This window comes from Pyxicephalus adspersus, chromosome 2 (assembly GCF_032062135.1).
Source record: "Pyxicephalus adspersus chromosome 2, UCB_Pads_2.0, whole genome shotgun sequence".
Taxonomy (NCBI): domain Eukaryota; kingdom Metazoa; phylum Chordata; class Amphibia; order Anura; family Pyxicephalidae; genus Pyxicephalus; species Pyxicephalus adspersus.
This window is the reverse complement of record NC_092859.1, coordinates 102,787,907-102,803,163: the sequence shown is the minus strand read 5'-3', so window position 1 is coordinate 102,803,163 and position 15,257 is coordinate 102,787,907. Positions and strand designations below refer to the sequence as shown.

The following is a 15,257-nucleotide window of genomic DNA, read 5'->3' as shown; positions in this document are numbered from 1 at the left end:
GATTCTAACTAAATGCTACCTGCCCTAACCCCATCATGATCATGGACTATGCTCTTACAAGTAGTTGGTTTTTTGTTGTGCTATATAATGCCAAATAAATTACCATGCAGGGAATTTTGTCTTGCAGGTCTCGCTTTTGCCTTACTTGCTGAGGTTCCTGTTGGATATGGCCTTTATTCGTCATTTTTCCCCATCTTGACATACTTCTTCCTCGGAACATCTCGACACATTTCAGTTGGTAGGTAACATGGCCAAACAGCACTATTCAGTTCATGTAATTTCTTTTGTGTGAAGACTAAAAATGAAAAGGCCTTTGTATTGCCCATAGCAGCCGGGCAGATGCTTACATTATTATTCAGCTAGATTTAATATAACAGAATGTTGTTGGTTCAACATAAACCATTTCCCTTGGCAAACCAGCTTGTTGTTTTCATTAGGTACAATAAATACATTAAATCACAGTTTTTTTTATTATTGCAGAAAAATATATCTAAAGTGTCTTAAACCCAATTAATACATGTCCTATTTACTTCAAAATGTTCATTTCAAACATGCTTATTTTATGTCACAGTGCTTTAGAAAAATAATGTCATCTAGTTAGGGCTATTTTATTAATCTATTTCATAAATAATATTTAATAAAAAATATTAATTATCTATTTTAATAAATAGGTTTTACATTATGGTAATTATTTCTTACCAATAGGACCTTTTCCAGTTATCTGTTTAATGGTGGGACAAGTCGTGCTGGCGATGGCTCCAAATGAAAAATTTATAATTACTAACTCCACAGAATTAAATGGAACGTTAATAGATTATGAAGCTCGGGATGCTGCAAGAGTGGTCATTTCCAGTACACTTTGCTTTTTGATCGGAATTATCCAGGTAATACACTTCAGATGTCATATATTATAGAGACACACTCTACACACATATTTTTTGTTAAGGCAAGCATGTTTTTGCAGTGTAATTGAATTACATTATTTGTTTTTCATTTGCCAGACCCAGATATAGCAAGAGCCAAGCACATGGCCATGTAGTACAGTTAACATGGTTCCCAAACAACTTATAATGGGAAGGAATGTTAATTAGTGTTCTGCAGCAGAGCTTAGAGCCCACAGCTGTGGAAGCAGAGGGGGTAAGAGGCAACCAGAGGCAAAATATCAACAGAATATACTGCAACTTTAAAGCAAAACTTTCATTAATATAAAAAATGTCAGTTACCTATTCATCCGCAGAGGTCCCAATCTCTCCACTGCTGACTTTGATTCGGTCTTGCGTTGTCCTGGATTCTTCCTTCATTCCAGTGAGGGAACCATTGGGCACATCTTCTTCCTTTGCCTTCCAACTTCTGCCTATGTCACCCGATCTCACAGGCAAGAGATTGGATGAAGTTTCGTTCTGAAAAAGAAAATGCATTTTCTTTTCATTACAGGAAAAGCCCCTTCAGAGATCGGGCAAACAGAAGGAGCAGTTCAAAGCCTTCTGGCCTAGAGGTTCTGGCCTTCCCGTGTAGTCTTTACTGCTGCAGCAGTAAAGGCAGAGGGGGATCAGCCTCTCCCTTTTTTTAAAAAAAGGAAAAAGGTAGTTAAAAAAAAACCTGGTTTGGACGACAATCTCATAAAACGCTGCAATATATACACAATGCTAAGGTCAAAACAATAATTGAGACTTAACAACTATATACATTAGGTCAATGTTCAAAGTGTGTGACATAGTCTTTGTGTACAGTCATGTTCAGTCATGCCGACTTTCTCCTAAGAACAGCGTAATAAAGCAAACAAACCAAATTAGATCATTAAGAAATCACTTTTTTGAGTTTCTTGACTAGCATCAAGGATGTTTTAGGCTCTTAAATTATACTTTCAACATCATTGTTTTTTTTTGTCTCTTGATGGCTTTTGCTTATTAGTGTGAATGATGCTTGAAATGTACTAAATCAACATCATATCTAGTTTTTAATCTAAACAGTGTTTAAGTTATTTATACAGCTAATTTAGACAGCTAATATTCTTATGGTTTTATTGTAGTATCTGTATCAATCTGACTTTTCAATAAAATCTCAGCACTGTTGCAGAGCTTTCAGATACTGTGTTGGGTTACACAGCTGCATTGTCTCTAGAGATGTCACCTTGTCCATTCTGGACACTATTTGCCATCCAGCCAGCCGGTGCCTCACAATATTTACATACATTTAGTTTATTTCTCTCATTTTAGCATGTTCTATGTGGTTTAGTTACAATGTATCAGTCATCAGTTTATTGTCAAATGCTTTTAAAGATATTCACCTGACATTAAATGTTCATAGTACTGTAAAAGTATATATTTTTGTATAGGTGGTTTACTGTCTTTTCTTCGTTTTTACCTGTAGCTTATATTAGGTGCTTTGCAGTTTGGCTTCGTTATTAGATACCTGGGGGATCCATTAGTCCGTGGCTTTACTACAGCTGCTGCACTTCAAGTTCTAATCTCACAGATCAAACTGATACTCAATGTACCTGCAAGCAACTATAGTGGAATCCTGGCAACGGTTTATGTAAGTGTGTAAAACTGAGCCTATAGTATATTGATGTTATTTTAAACTTTGCCAGGTGTATGTACTATCATTCTCAAATATATAGATAAAAGTATTCTTATCTGTGCAAGAAAAAAATGATAATTTATATTTGTGTAATTTTTATTAGTTGAAAAAGTTTTCAAAAAGAATAATGGAAAGAGAGCTGACAGTGCTTTTAAAAGTGCTGCCTTTCATTATCAGCAGTTTCCTCAGTTTCTTTCAACCATCTTTTAAAGTGTCTTGGTAACAAAACAGTCAAATAATGATGCAATATTTTTATGTGTAACATGTATTCTTATCACGGAGTTTTTATTTATTTTTATTAGCAACCAACAAAAACAGACTTTTACAGTGCTTAATCCGGCAGAGGTAGAAGGTATCAAACAGTTGAACAAAAACATAGTAGATAGTACTGTAACAATGTACATTATGGAAAAAGAAGAAAAATAAGGAAAAACAATTTACAGCATGTTACATTTTGGCATAAGCAACAGTTACTCAATATGCAATCTATAACCGGATGTGATGACCTAGTTGAAGTCTCATTGGTCAATCACAGAGTTTTTAGACCTTTACTGGTTTATGATATTTACCTACAAAGGTTGTAACCACCTTCTGAAACTAGAACAAACAAAAATGAGATTACTTATTAACTTTACAATTTGGTTCATAAACATACAAATGCGCATTTTTTTGAATTAAACATCAGAAATTAAACTTGTGAACTTTAAAATGTGCGTTATTTTGATGTTATGTGCCAATGCTATTTCCAAGGGCCATATATGAACTAAACATTCATGCTTGTTTTGTTTTTTTATATTGGGTGTATACTAAAAGCTAAATCTTGTATTATTGTTTTTATTCAGACAACTTTGGAAATTTTTGCCAACCTTGATAAAACCAACTTCGCTGATCTTATTGCTGGAGTTATTACTTTAGTGGTATGTTCGGTGGTGAAAGAGCTAAATGAAAGATACAAACATGTTCTACGTATTCCAGTTCCCATTGAAGTAATTGTGGTAAGTTAAATCTCTGAAATTTTTAGTAACAATGTAGATAATTTTGGCTTTGTATTTAATCATTTTAATATGTAGGGAAAAAATAAATGTAACCGTTTAAACATTGCAATACTAGTCATCAGTATCGTACAGTATTCAATACTGCTCTGTTGTGTATGATTAAAAGCAGCCATTCCCAAAGTGCCCCTTAGGCACCTTTGACAGGTTAGTTATTTTCAATTTACAGGTCATAAAACAAGTATTGTAATGATAAAGTGTAGTGACACCTTTATATAAGACATTCTTTATAACTATTGCACAGCTATAGATAAATGGGAGAGCCAAGTTAGTTTTTTATTTATAAATAAAGGTATAGATGTCCTATTGATTGGTGCTTAATTCTTCTCCTGCCAGGAATTATGAAAGTAATTCAATTCATTTGGTATTAGAATACTGAAGTTGTTAGACATTTTTATCATAGAATGAGGTACTCAATTGTGTGAATGTTTGTTTAAAATTGTCAAATATTATTGTAAAGTTTACAATATGCATTTTTCTTGTATATTTTAGTCTCCGCCTTGTTAATCAGTACAACTAAATACCATGAAAGAGGAATAAGCTAACGGCATGTGTACTCACAATAATTGTGACATTTATGTCTACCATAAATTACTATCCTGTTGTAGATATTTTATTAAATGTAATACCAACTTTGTATTAAATGTATTATATCATGCTTATTTCTATATAATTTTACATATTTTTCCCTTTAGGCAATAGTGGCAACAGGTATTTCGTATGGAGTCAACTTGGAGGAGAACTATAATGCTGCTATTGTAAAAAATGTCCCAAGTGGGTACGTGTTGTCAGTGCAATTTTTGTGCTATTCACATATTTTCATGGAATTAGCTATATTTCAAAAATATCCAAATGTCAGTTCTTTGAAGTTCCATTAATACACTCTCTGGTGGCTCTATAATACAGAATGTCAAGGTTGTCAAAATGACAGCCAGAATTTGTAAATTAAGCAAGAGCAATGTGTGATGTTGAGCTACAAGTGTTTTTGTCTATATACCTTTAAAATGGTCTGATAATATTATAATAAAAAAGGTCACTTTTTCATGGTCATGTCATGTCGCTTATTCTCCCACATAGTCGCTCACAATTTATTGTGTCATTTACTTGCATTCAGAAATGGTTATTTAGCTTTAGTAAGATTGTGTCATGATGGCTTTAGAGTAGATAGGGCTATGGCATTACAGATATAAAAAAAAATATGCATGGGGAAAGGTAAAATTATAAGGATTAGCACTCTTTATTTTTGTCTCTACTTATGGTATTCTATACGTTACAAAACATACCTGCTTTTGTAGAATTATTTCTTTTAGACAGAAAGTCATATACATTTCTATACCTTCCATAAAGTACAGATCTATAAATGCTTGCTTTCTTTTGAATACAGCTTTATTCCACCTGTGGCACCAGATGTAAGCTTGTTCTCTCAGATGATTGTACCAGCTTTTTCCATTGGAATATTGGCATATGCTCTAGCTGTCTCTTTGGGAAAAGTGTATGCTATAAAGTACAACTATGAAATTGATGGAAACCAGGTACAGTTTAGTAACAATTTTTTTATATAGCACTTTCTGCACATGCACAGACAAATGTGAAAAATAGTTCTGTGAATTAGATTTTCTTGGAACAAAATATATGTTCTCTTTATAGGAATTCATTGCATTTGGCATCAGCAATATATTCAGTGGTTGTTTCTCTTGCTTCTGTGCCACAACTGCCCTCTCCCGTACTGCTGTGCAAGAAAGTACTGGCGGAAAAACACAGGTATGTAAGTAAAAACCAAGTGGCATTGCATACTCTTGCTTTCATTTGTTCTAAAAAAAATAAGCTTTACCAATACTATATCAAGACATTGTGTTATGGAAATTTTAATAAAAGGTCCGTGATGCTGGTCAAACCAACAGCTAGTCTGTGTGGAGGGTCAAAACTTGTTATTTCCATACATTTTAAATTTATAGCTGTGCTTCTATATTTACCAATTTTTATGTGTTGTTTTGATAGTCAAGTGCTTTATCAATGTTTGTTGATGTGTATTATCACAATAGTTGAGCCACTCACCTCTGTTCCACTATGACCCATTTTCACTCTGTCTCCATGCGGTCACTACCAGATCTTTCTCTGCCTCCCTCACATTCACTCACAATCACATGCTTCTCAGTCCCCTCCACCTCAACACCTGCCTTATTATGATTGAATTCCCTGTCCAGTTCATTGGCAGAATCCATTTGGTTTTCTTTATCTTTTCTTCTCTGTTTCAGTTAAACTTGCATGCCCTAAGCAAATTTCTCTAACACAGAATTCTTATCAGTTCCAGTTTATTGCCTAATACCATGATATTTTATTTGATTTATGTTTTATTCAGATTGCTGGTCTGGTCAATGCAGCAATTGTCATGATATCCTTGCTGTCAATTGGTACATACCTGGAGCCTCTGCAAAAGGTAAGTAACAGCTGTGGGAGGCTCATTCAAATAGAAAAGATCCCTTTTTACTGTAGTGGAATTGTAAAAAGAAATGTACTTATAGATTTTTCATATAGATACAGACTGACAGAATTCATTTGTCATCATGCAGTAACAAGCCCTAACTGCTAATCAAGAGTCAATAGAGATAACAGTGACCCATGGAAACTCTGATGATCAGCACCTTTCCATGATGAGCAATAATTTCTTGCATCCAAAACATATTTAATATTAGGTACAGATGGTTCCAGGATAAGCAACCTTCCATCAATGGTGATGAAAAGTTCTTTGAAACCAATTGTATTTGCTGTAGCCCATTTTTTATCTTATTGAATATTATTATAGCCACTCATAATTGGGTTTTACAAGATACGAATACGAACACATCTTTCATCTTTTCTATCATTTTCAAGGTATATTTTTTATAATATTGTGTTCCGAAAATTATGCTGAAGTATTGTAAAATGTGTGCATTTTTCTTTTCTTTATAGTCTGTTTTGGCAGCCATAGTGATATCCAACCTAAAGGGGATGTTCTTGCAGGTATTGGATGTTCCACGCTTGTGGAAACAAAGCAAGTGGGATACAGTAAGTGTTGATGCAGATATCTTTTATTTATAAAAAAAATGCATAAATATACAATTACCTAATTAATTATAATAGAGTACTTACAGATAATGGTATCACTCAATTCTAAAAAATAACTTCATCATTCATTTACAGATGATCTGCAACTGTACAGGTGAAAGAAAGCAATGCAAGATATTTCATAGCTACATGGAACAATAGTTTGTTAATAAAGTAAACATTTGGGCTGTAAATAATTTTATAGCTCTAATCATAGTACCTTATCAGCCATTTTACCAGTTGTCTAGTATATATTACTACTAACCTGTTTACATTATAGTATGCCTCTGGCTGTCTTTATTTTTTGTGTGTGTAAAATAGTTTTAAACTTAAGTGGCAGTAAATGCCTAAAAGCAAAAAGAACCATCTTCCCAGTAAGAGATAACTTCTTTTTTCCTTCCCAGTATGACTTCAGGAGTAAGGGGCTCTTCTGTGTCTTAACTGAGCCAGATGTCGTGTAACTTGTTGCCAGAAAATCAATCAAGAGGCCTTTCTTTGTTTCCCTGTATGACATTATAGTAGTTTGGCCAGTCATTTACAGTCAATTGTGCCCTCTGCACAGTTCATTTTGGTAACTAAGAATCATATTAGAGAGCACTGACATACCAAATGTCAGCCACATATGTGATTGTATGACTATAATTGTATACATGGAGTCAGCCCAAATGTTGAATACAGAGATGCTTTTTAGGGCCATTTTGGTTGGATTGTGATAACTTTAAACATATTCTACCTTCATCAACCCACACAAAACAAATAATAGTGTTAGTGGCTGAAAGTATATGAAGCCTGTTGCTGTTTATAAATCAATGTGTACTGTAAGAAGCTCATAAAAGGGCCTTATATGCACAGAATGTTTTCATGGAGGTTATATACTTCTGTCATTCCAGGCTATCTGGCTCTTCACATTTGTTGCATCTCTGCTTCTGGACATTGATTTAGGATTATTTGTTGGAATCATCTTTGGACTGTTTACCATATTTCTGCGTGTCCAGTAGTAAGTATGACATGCTATTTTGATTTCCATTGAAATTGCTTACATCCAAAAAGAACCTATATTGAATATTTCACATCCAGGACCACCAACACTAGAGTTAAAGGGACGACTTAGTTCCTAAGCAAAACGTGTGTAACCAAAGCAGCCTTTATTCATTCAATATATGGCATTTAAATTCTGGAGTAAAGACTTAAAAAATTACCCTTGAGCCATCCAGTACAGAGTGTGTGAAATAGTCACTTCTCTCAAGCATTACTTTGTAACAGCCCACTTGGAACGCTAACTAGAATTACAAATGTTCTAAAACTAGCCCCTTCCTTTCTGTTACTAAACCAGTCTGTAGATTTTGCACCAGCAGTGATGAGCAGTCGGAGAGCAGTGTTGATCAAAGCATTTACCTTCTCTAATAATAAGTTTGTTTTTTTTCTTTAGTTAGATTGCTTAGTGGAGAAACATGTCTTGCATAGTGGCAAATTATACATTAAGGCATAGCACACTCTTTCAAATTATTGATTTTAACTGACTTAGGTTGTAAGTTAATCCATAAGGGTGTATACTCTGTAGTATTAAATCAGCGTCATAATCGTCAGTAATATGCATTAATATCCATTCACTATAGTGAGCTAACATATGATATAGTCTTGTGAAGAGAATATGTGTCAACTGTACCTTTATCTATTTATTTTTCAGTCCGTCATACAGTTCTCTTGGCAATATCCCTGGTACAGATATCTACAGAGGTACTGAAACATACAAAAAAGTACGTATAAAAAAGCTTCACCTGCTATTAAGCTTGTTCAGCATGCTTAAGCTTTTCTTAACCTTTTTTTTAAACAAATGACTTAATCTTTTGTTGTCTAAGTTGGCATCCAGACCGTAATCTCCATTTCCAGTAGGTGACCACCTATGACCCATTGCTGACTTTAAAACGTTAGGTTTTGATTTGCCACCATGATCTAGATTGTATTACTTAATGAGTCGATAATTTAAACACCAAATCAGGATGGGAATTCAAAATTTTCTGACTGCTTGTTTCAAGTCAATGAGTAGCTAGAGATACAATGATTTAAATGACAATTTTAAAGCCTGCACCTATTAAGAACAAGTTTACTGTTGCTACTCCTATATTTCCACCCTCACAAGATTATTTTAACCAAAATTGTCTGATGAGCGCTTCCATATTTTTTCCATAGTTAGAAGCAAATTTTTTTTTACCTAACCTAAAACCTTTATCAGTTTTAATTGCTTTCTGCATGCCAGTGAGCAGATCTCCCCTCGATTCATGTTCTAAAAAAAACCACAGGATGTAATAGGAAATCTCTCCATTTATTGAAGAGAAAGCATCTTGTCAGTAACAGTTGGTAGCGTAAGGTAAGGTTTCAGTAAAGTTTCTACTTTGAATACCAGGCCTGTTTATTAAATTGGACTATCTGTACTATGTGACTATTATGTCACATAATGTTGCCTATACGAAAAGAATGATGCCTCCTGTGTCACAAAGAAGCTTTCTATTTACCTAGTAGTAATATTTAATGGCATGGTCATTCAACACACTACATGTCTTGTTTAAAAGCATCTGGCATAGAGAAATAAAAATATAAAATGTGTATAATAAGCAGTAAAAGTAGTAGTTTTGCTCCCAAGCGTCTATCATATCAAAGTGCATAACAGGTAACAAACTACCTATAGATATTTATAATAGTTATAAATACCTATTTACATGTCTCTTTTTAATTTTTTTGAATTACCATTTTCTACTTTTTGCCTTTCTAAGCAATTTTTGTGCTTGGTATATTACAGGTTGAAGAGCCAGAAGGAATAAAAATTGTTCGTTTTTCCAGTGCCATTTTCTATGGAAATATTGATAGCCTGAAAGATGGAGTGAAGTCTATTGTAAGTATTTTTGTAAGCACAGAAAGTGTTGTTGGTAATAGTTGGTAACACACTGTGACAAGGTAATATACATGGAGATTTCACATAGGTGGGGTTTGATGCTGTTAGAGTTTTTACCAAGAGAGCAAAAGCACAGCAGAAGATTAACAAACTTCTCAAGAAAAAGAAAATGTCACTAAATGAGGTAACTTTTGTTATTTTTTTCCATATAACAAAATTATTTTAATGTATATATTTTTGTTAATCAAATTGAATTATAAGTGTCCAGTAATATAATAAATGTACTGTAAATGTTGTTATACATTTATCTAGAATGGGAGCAGGAGAGATACTTCCACTGAAGATTCAGAGACAGATGATGACTTAGATGAAGAGAACAATACCAATGACCTGACGCTGCAAATAGATTGGAATGCAGAACTCCCTGTTAGTGTATCAGTCCCTGTTGTTACCATTCACAGCCTTATTTTCGATTTTGGACCAGTAATCTTCCTTGATGTGGTAGCAGTGGATTCTCTAAAGAGGGTAAGTAATGATGTTTAATACAATTGAAGATTGAATAAAGTTGTATTGTAAAAGCATATGGTAATACATTGATTCACTGAAAGTGGACATATCACCTAAATGTTTACTTTATATAAAGGGGAAGATAACCTTTTTATGTAAAGTATAAATGATCTAGAAAAGCCTGGATGGGAGCACACAGTCTTCTGGCTGTGGAGATCAGGCATGCACAGAAGGGGCTTTTCCCTTCAATTGGGAAAAAAGATGCAGATCTCACCCATGCGCAGTGAGATTGGCACTCCACTTTTCACATTTGCAGCATGCTACCTCACCTGATTTTGAAACTGTGCAGTGCAAGTTTGGGTGATGTGGCCAGAAGAAGAAAGAAGACAGACAAAGATGGCGGTGCCTGGCCTTGGGACGAATAATTAAAGCTGAACCTCAGGCAAACATCTCAATACATGGAGATACATATATAGTAGCTGTTTTACCCTTCAGAATATTTGTATTTCTGTAGTTCCAGTTCAGAGATTTACACTGTCTGGGTAGTCAGACTACCAACCTTCCTCCCTTACATAGTTAAGACACATATATAGATCCTGTCATCCCCCAACCAGATACTGGACAATGAAAGGAAATGCAGCAGACTGACAAACCTATCTTTCATTTGCTGTGTTGTCCCATTTTATCAGCATGACCCTGATTATCACTTTAAACTGCAACACAAATGATTGGCATTAATTTTGTCTTTTATATCTGCTGTAATTTCATCTCAAATCTAGGGTTATGAAAAATGTACACTAAACAATATTGGATATAAACTCTACAAAAAGCTACAGTAAGCTAATCAACACGGTGTTTAACTTAAATCCCCTTAATAATATGAATTATTATTAAACAGGATTTATATAGCGCCAATATATTATGCAGTGCTGTACATTAAATAGGGGTTACAAATGACAGACAGATACAGACAGTGACACTGAGGAGGAGAGGATCCTGCCCCCAAGAACTTACAATCTAGGAGGTGGGGGAAGTATCACACAATAGGAGGGGAGATATGTAGTGGTGGGAAGTAGTGGAGAGAGGAAGGCGGGTAGGCAAGTTTAAAAAAATGAGTCTGCTAAATGTGCAGAAAGTAGGAGCAAGCTGAATAAGATGAGGAAGACCATTCCAGAGAGTCGAGTCGCTCTAGAAAAGTGGAATTATTGTAGGATCTCTGTTTTACCTCTGTATATACATACAGAAAAAAACACATTGATGTTTAGTAGATACATGTTTTGTACGTTTATATCATTGTTATTTTATAGGAGTTTCTTTTATGTTTTAGATATATAAAGATTTCCAGAGGATTGATGTGAATGTTTATATTGCAGGATGTGATGGTAAGTTGATTACTGCTTGTGAAAATACAGTTAGTGTTTAGGTATATGTTTTTATTTTACCCGTCCTGGTTTTCTACACCTTGCCTTCTAGCTGTTTTACAGTTTTACCTAGCTTTTATTACTTGGTTTGATTGAAATTTTCCATTTAAAGTTAAAAAGTTTTAAAAGCTTGATTGAAATTTTCTATTTATAAGGTAAATCTTATAACTAGTTCCATATATGTTACAATTGACTATATACTACTGTAAAATAACAACATGCAATAATTTCCTTAGAGATTAGATGTTTCTAATCCATGTTATGTTTTAAAAAAGGAATTGAGAAAAAATATCAATTTTATATAGTATCTAACTACCCCATCACTGTGATGAGTGTTCTCACTGCAAAAGCATAGGTGGGTAGTATCTGTGAGGAATAGGGATAGCTTGTCATTTACAAGTTTGAATATTGTATACCACAATACTCTGAACTTGAGACAGCTAGGGCCTGTATTGGAAAAACAGATGCAGACTCCGCGTTAATAAAAACTGCATAGAATAGGAAGGGGAAATAATATATAAATTTGAAACAATTTTTGTGTTTTATGTATGATAATAATACTGTTTTTATTTGTTTCATTTTAGTGAGTATATCTAATATAAGTTCCCCTCTTTGTGATATTCCCAGTAGGGACATACACAGCATGTGTGTATTATTTTTTTTTTTTCTGAGGGTTGTTTATTTAATTTGACACCTTTTACCCTTTGCAGATAAAGTGTTTGGCCAACTGAAAGCATGTGGTTTTTTCCAAGACACTATAAAACCTGACATTTGTTTCCTGACAATTCATGACGCTGTTCTGCACATACAGAAGCAGAAAAAGGGCCGCCGCAGCAAAGAAATGTTTGATATGGTATGATAACATTTTCCAGTTATTTTGTATACATGTTTGTGTGTTGCATATACAGTGCGTCATACATTTTTATTTTTTGTACAACATAGCAAATTACACTGTCTTTACTTTTATATTTTTTACACTATTCTTTTTACTGTTACTGTTTCTCATTTTGACTTTAACATAAACTTTAAGAATTGTACTCTCATTTTGATAAAGGCTGTTTTTGTTTGAAGCTAGATTTCCTTAAGAGCTTCTAGACACACAAACCTGCACCCATTGCAACACCCTTCTATTAGGCTTACCTTTCACAGAGGATGTTCCCATTTTGCTGATACCATATTTTCAATGTCTGGCAAATACATATAAAGATATCCTGCTTTTTTTAACACTCCTTCCTGTAGGCACAGATCTACTTTGCTTTATGATAAATCCAGCCCTAATGTTGAATACATGATTAAATGCTGTAGATTTCCAGTAAGTTAACTGAAATAAAAATTGTAAGTATGTAGCATATATGTTAGGTGAAGCATATTATAAATAGTAACAACAATAGTATCATCATGAATTAACAGGATGCTTCACAGTTTGTAGAACGTTGCTTAAAAATGCTAAACAGTTTGGAGCAGTGTTTCTCAACCGGGTTGGGTGGAACCCCAGAGTTCTTCCAGAGATTACTAGGGGTGCCTTGAGTACTGAGTAAATTGTGCCTCTCATGTCACCACACTAACATCCTGTCAGCTGTGGATATAGTAATCATTTTAGGGGTTCCCTGACAACCTGAAATTTATTTCAAGGGTTCCCCCGTGTTAAAAAGGTCAAGAAACACTGGTTTAGATTGGTGTGGCAGATGTATGCATGCATTTATTCAGTAAGAAAAAAGACTGCTAACACATTTTTTAATGTTTTAGGCATCCTGTATGCAGGACCCTGAACAGTTGGTAGAAATGAAAGAACTGGCAGGGTACAAGACAGCACAGATCAAGCTGAATTTTCAGAAAGAGGTAATCATTTTTTCTTTATTTCACTGTTTATACTGAAAAAAAATCTAATTCAGTATATACCTTTAAAGATATTCTACCAGATGTTTTAACAAAATTAAAGCTAGGGTAGCTATAGAAGGGCAGGAATTGATTTTCCCCAGCAATAATGGACACGGATTTATCTGCCCATCTTCTAACAATTTTTATTTTTATGGCTGTGTTGTGGTAATTAGACAACAGTGTCAGTGGTACTGATCCAGCAATTTTAACACTCCCCTCCTTATCTTAAGGCTCTGTTCATAAAACAGGGAATCTGACATTCCCTCAGTGCCATTAAAAGTCTAATTCCCTGTTTTATAAATAGAGAAGCTCCTAGAGAATGAAAAAATGGAGACTATAGGCCTGATTTAATAAAGTTCTCCAAGGCTGGAAAGATACACTTTAATCAGTGAAGCTGGGTGACTCAGCAAACCTGGAATGTTTTTTTCAAAGTATTTTGCTGTTTGCTAGCAAATGTTTTGAATCATGGACCAGATCTATTCCAGGTTTGCTGGATCACCCAGCTTCACCAATGAAAATGTATCCTTTCCAGTCTTGGACAGCTTTAATAAATCTGGCCATATGTAACAGCTTAAAAGGTGTCTTTGTAAGATAAAAAGTGTTTAGCATCTCATTGTTGGCAGGTTAGGCCAAATCTTAATGAAACACCAAATTTTGAGCAGCATTTATATTTATTAGGATATTCTAGCTATTCTTTGGTACCTATAGTTGATATACCTTTAGTTTTGGTACCTATAGTTTTGCTTTAGCGAGTTAAATTTAGTTTAATGCCATTTTATATTTCACCAACCCAAACTTGGCAAAGACACACATATCACACACATGTACTATAGGAGCAGTTTTGTCCGAAGCAAATATATATTTACTAATATTTTTGTAAGGACGCATAGGAAGAAAACAGACTCTATGCAAACAATAGGCATTGCATAAACCAAACTCTGCAAAGCAAGGGGCCCTAAACCACTCAAGCAGTGTGCTGTCATAGGCAACACCTCACCTTAGCTGTTTTGTTTTTCATTGTTTTTTTTAATGTACAGCGCTGCGTAATATGTTGGCGCTATATAAATCCTGTTTAATAATAATAATAATAATAATAATAATAATAATAATTATAATTTTCCTTCTTTGTGATATTCCCAGTAGGGACATACACAGCATGTGTGTATTTTTTTTTATTTTTTTTGAGGGCTGTTTATTTAATTTGACACCTTTTACCCTTTGCAGATAAAGTGTTTGGCCAACTGAAATCATGTGGTTTTTTCCAAGACACTATAAAACCTGACATTTGTTTCCTGACAATTCATGATGCTGTTCTGCACATACAGAAGCAGAAAAAGGGCCGCCGCAGCAAAGAAATGCTTGATATGGTATGATAACATTTTCCAGTTATTTTGTATACATGTTTGTGTGTTGCATATACAGTGAGTCATACATTTTTATTTTTTGTACAACATAGCAAATTACACTGTCTTTACTTTTATATTTTTTACACTGTTCTTTTTACTGTTATTGTTTCTCATTTTGACTTTCATGTTGTCTTCTTTACTGAAAGATTATACAGTACAGAAGAAGCTAGAGTTATACAAAGAACAGAATAAATATATGAATAAATGAAGACCCATTTAAGATGGTTTAATATGGTGCTGAATAATCCTTACCAGCGACAGAATTGCTGAAATTTTACCTAAATTATTCTGCAAAGTGCAACAGTTTGAGAAGTGACAAAGCACATTTCCAAACTAATACTGCAAGTTTATTTCCAGTGATAAAATAAGCTTAGATACACACATGTGTACTGGATTGATAAAATACTGGACAGTAAACTGAGAAAGATCTGCCAGTTTG

At 34.1% G+C, this 15,257-nt stretch overlaps 1 protein-coding gene across 4 annotated transcripts in view; it reads left to right on the top strand.

Annotated features, from left to right (window-relative positions):
- Positions 1-15,257, top strand: part of LOC140324088 (pendrin-like) — a 47,974-nt gene that overhangs the window by 25,041 nt on the left and 7,676 nt on the right. For 3 of the 4 annotated variants that reach the window (XM_072401652.1, XM_072401655.1, XM_072401654.1), the window contains exons 4-19: positions 128-238; positions 706-884; positions 2,371-2,535; positions 3,423-3,575; positions 4,328-4,410; positions 5,017-5,164; positions 5,280-5,393; positions 5,992-6,069; positions 6,582-6,677; positions 7,607-7,713; positions 8,404-8,473; positions 9,514-9,606; positions 9,695-9,790; positions 9,919-10,131; positions 11,441-11,495; positions 14,637-14,779. In XM_072401652.1, coding sequence (XP_072257753.1) covers positions 128-238; positions 706-884; positions 2,371-2,535; positions 3,423-3,575; positions 4,328-4,410; positions 5,017-5,164; positions 5,280-5,393; positions 5,992-6,069; positions 6,582-6,677; positions 7,607-7,713; positions 8,404-8,473; positions 9,514-9,606; positions 9,695-9,790; positions 9,919-10,131; positions 11,441-11,495; positions 14,637-14,779 — 1,904 coding nt within the window. Of the gene's footprint in view, positions 1-127; positions 239-705; positions 885-2,370; positions 2,536-3,422; positions 3,576-4,327; positions 4,411-5,016; positions 5,165-5,279; positions 5,394-5,991; positions 6,070-6,581; positions 6,678-7,606; positions 7,714-8,403; positions 8,474-9,513; positions 9,607-9,694; positions 9,791-9,918; positions 10,132-11,440; positions 11,496-12,244; positions 12,388-13,280; positions 13,425-14,636; positions 14,780-15,257 lie in introns of those variants that run through there. The other variant, XM_072401653.1, reaches the window with a different exon arrangement.